General features: G+C 30.6%; 1 protein-coding gene across 1 annotated transcript; it reads right to left on the bottom strand.

Annotated features, from left to right (window-relative positions):
* Nucleotides 1–1,219: 1,219 nt before the first annotated feature.
* Nucleotides 1,220–2,260, bottom strand: LOC105625569 (probable ribosome biogenesis protein RLP24). The gene is made up of 2 exons (XM_012206892.1): nt 2,180–2,260; nt 1,220–1,849 (listed from the first exon to the last, which is right to left on the bottom strand). The coding sequence occupies exons 1-2, from the start codon at nt 2,258–2,260 to the stop codon at nt 1,409–1,411; spliced, it is 522 nt and encodes a 173-aa protein (XP_012062282.1). The 3' UTR covers nt 1,220–1,408.

Genomic DNA, 2,260 nt, shown 5'->3' with positions numbered 1-2,260 from the left:
GTGTCATCGAGGCGCGGTCGCACCTCGGCGACGTGCAGGTCCTATGAAAGCTCGTGTTCTGTCATAAAAGAAGCGATGCACGGCTCGTAGTGTACCCGCTGAGAAATTTTAAATACAAAAGAAAACTGTTCGTCTCCTCTCTTTTTTTTTCTATTTATGAGAAACATTTAGGATAAAGCGAGGCTATTTTATCGGTTTCAACCTTAAAATAATATGAAAATTTGTGGCAGTAAACGATATCTCTTTGCAGTGATGTCTTACAATTACATTACATTATTTCTTCTTGAAAACATAAGCATGATTTCAAATGTTCAATGTGCTGTTTTATAATATAAATGTTATTAAGAGAAATGAAAGAAAAAGTCTCGCTCTATCTATTTATACCAATGTAGATTAACTTTAATCTGAATTTAATTACCTTTTCATTTTTTTCCAGTTCTAAAAATTAGTGATTGAAATTAATCTACATTGATAGAAATAGACATTAGAAATCCTATTTAATTTATTAGAATATGAATGATAGGATATTTTTTATGTACATTTGAAACAAAGACGTCTTAAAGATATCTATAAGGTTTTCTAAAAATACATTGGAAAATTATTTTTTAAAAATTATTCTTTTAGATCTTATAATATTTTCCAAGTTATATGTAATTTGTTTTATAATTATCATATTGTTTTTTTACACAATAAAATTTCATTTTTCTCTTTCACTTTGACAAAAGATGTATATATTACACACAATAAATTGTCTAACTCGTTACTCTATACTATATATATGCAATTATCAGGCGGGCATTATCGGTTCCGTAATTACGTATTTAACACATAGCAAAAATGAAAAGAGAAATGATACTCACAATGCCAGGTGATTAATATCATAACCTTGGGATGCGGATGCAGCTTTAATATGCTCATTGTATAATTGTGTGATTTAATGGGAGAACATTTATTCTTATTACAATGTGTTCCCAATGACAAGAATATCATATTGACAATACATGAATAGCTATAGAACGGAATGAATAGACTAGAAATCGCACGTTAAACCGAGTAGATTTCAGTTTGCTCACAATTAAGCCTAGTAACTCCATCTGTAATCTCTTTAAAAAGTTTGAAACTCGAACTTTCGGTAAAAAGAAAACTTAGAGAATAAATATCATTGAACATGATTTTTTATTTGTCAAACTTGACATTAAAAAATAATAGATGAAAGAAATAAAATTTAAAAAATTTTTATTTTTGTTTTCTTGTGTAGTTTTTGCACAATTTTCCACAATTTCACATTTCTTTATTTTTTTTAAATTGATATATCTACATACAATTATTATAACTTATAATCGACAATTAACACAGAGGAAATGATTTATAAGATATTGAAATGATATATAAAAATATATACAACGATTTAATTCGCTTCTGCCTCGGCTTCGAGTTCGTTATTGGAATCTTCATCTACTTGCATGTGTTCCTGTTCTTCTGCCTCTTCTTGTTTCTTCCTCTGTTTGAGGCCAGCAGCTGGTGAACGGATGAGAGACAAGTCACGCTGCACCTCCTTGATATCTCTCTCCTGTTCGAGTTCTTTTCCCTTACGTAATCGCTGCATAATGTGTAGATTCTGTCGCCTCTGCCTGATAGTTTCTACCTTTTTCATTGCTTCTACAGTCTTGCTCCATAATTCTCTGTTATATTTGATGGGTACATTTCTCCTCTTTTCAAACTCGAAAGACGGATCCACTGCTAATTCTTTGCCAACTGTCTTTCTGTAGGCTTTGGTCCATTTGACTTTTCTGGGATTCTTCTTCTTTTTGAATGCAGCGTGACATTTCGAGCGACAGAACTTGAATATCTGTAACATCATACACAAAGTGCAACAATATTATTTCGATAAACAGAAACAATAAGAAATTATTAAAGTTTAACTGTGATTGTTAAGAACCGAAAGCGATAATTTTTTTCGAAGAGATTTAATTCTCACATTTCGAAATGCACATGATAAAAATTCACAATTAATATGTCAATCGTACAAAGGATCTATAATCTATATCTTTGTTATAATGTTATTATAAAATATATAACCTCACTTTGACATATAACATACGCTATACACGCGTGATACTTCGTTACTCTACAAGTTTATCATGTTATTTAATGTTAGAATTAAATATGCAGTTCTCACCTTACAATCATTCCTTACAAATTGAATTCCATGTCCCGGAAATATCCGGGATGAACAAAAATAACACGTCTCTATACGCAT

This window comes from Atta cephalotes (assembly GCF_000143395.1).
Source record: "Atta cephalotes unplaced genomic scaffold scaffold00003, whole genome shotgun sequence".
Lineage (NCBI taxonomy): Eukaryota > Metazoa > Arthropoda > Insecta > Hymenoptera > Formicidae > Atta > Atta cephalotes.
Note: the sequence above shows the minus strand (reverse complement) of the source record. Positions and strands in the feature narration are given on the sequence as shown.

Coding starts and splice junctions, on each gene's coding strand:
- LOC105625569 (XM_012206892.1), bottom strand. CDS start 2,260: ATGCGTATAGAGACGTGTTATTTTTGTTCATCCCGGATATTTCCGGGA. Junction 1,850..2,179: donor TTGTAAGGAATGATTGTAAG/GTGAGAACTGCA, acceptor ATGATGTTACAG/ATATTCAAGTTCTGTCGCTC.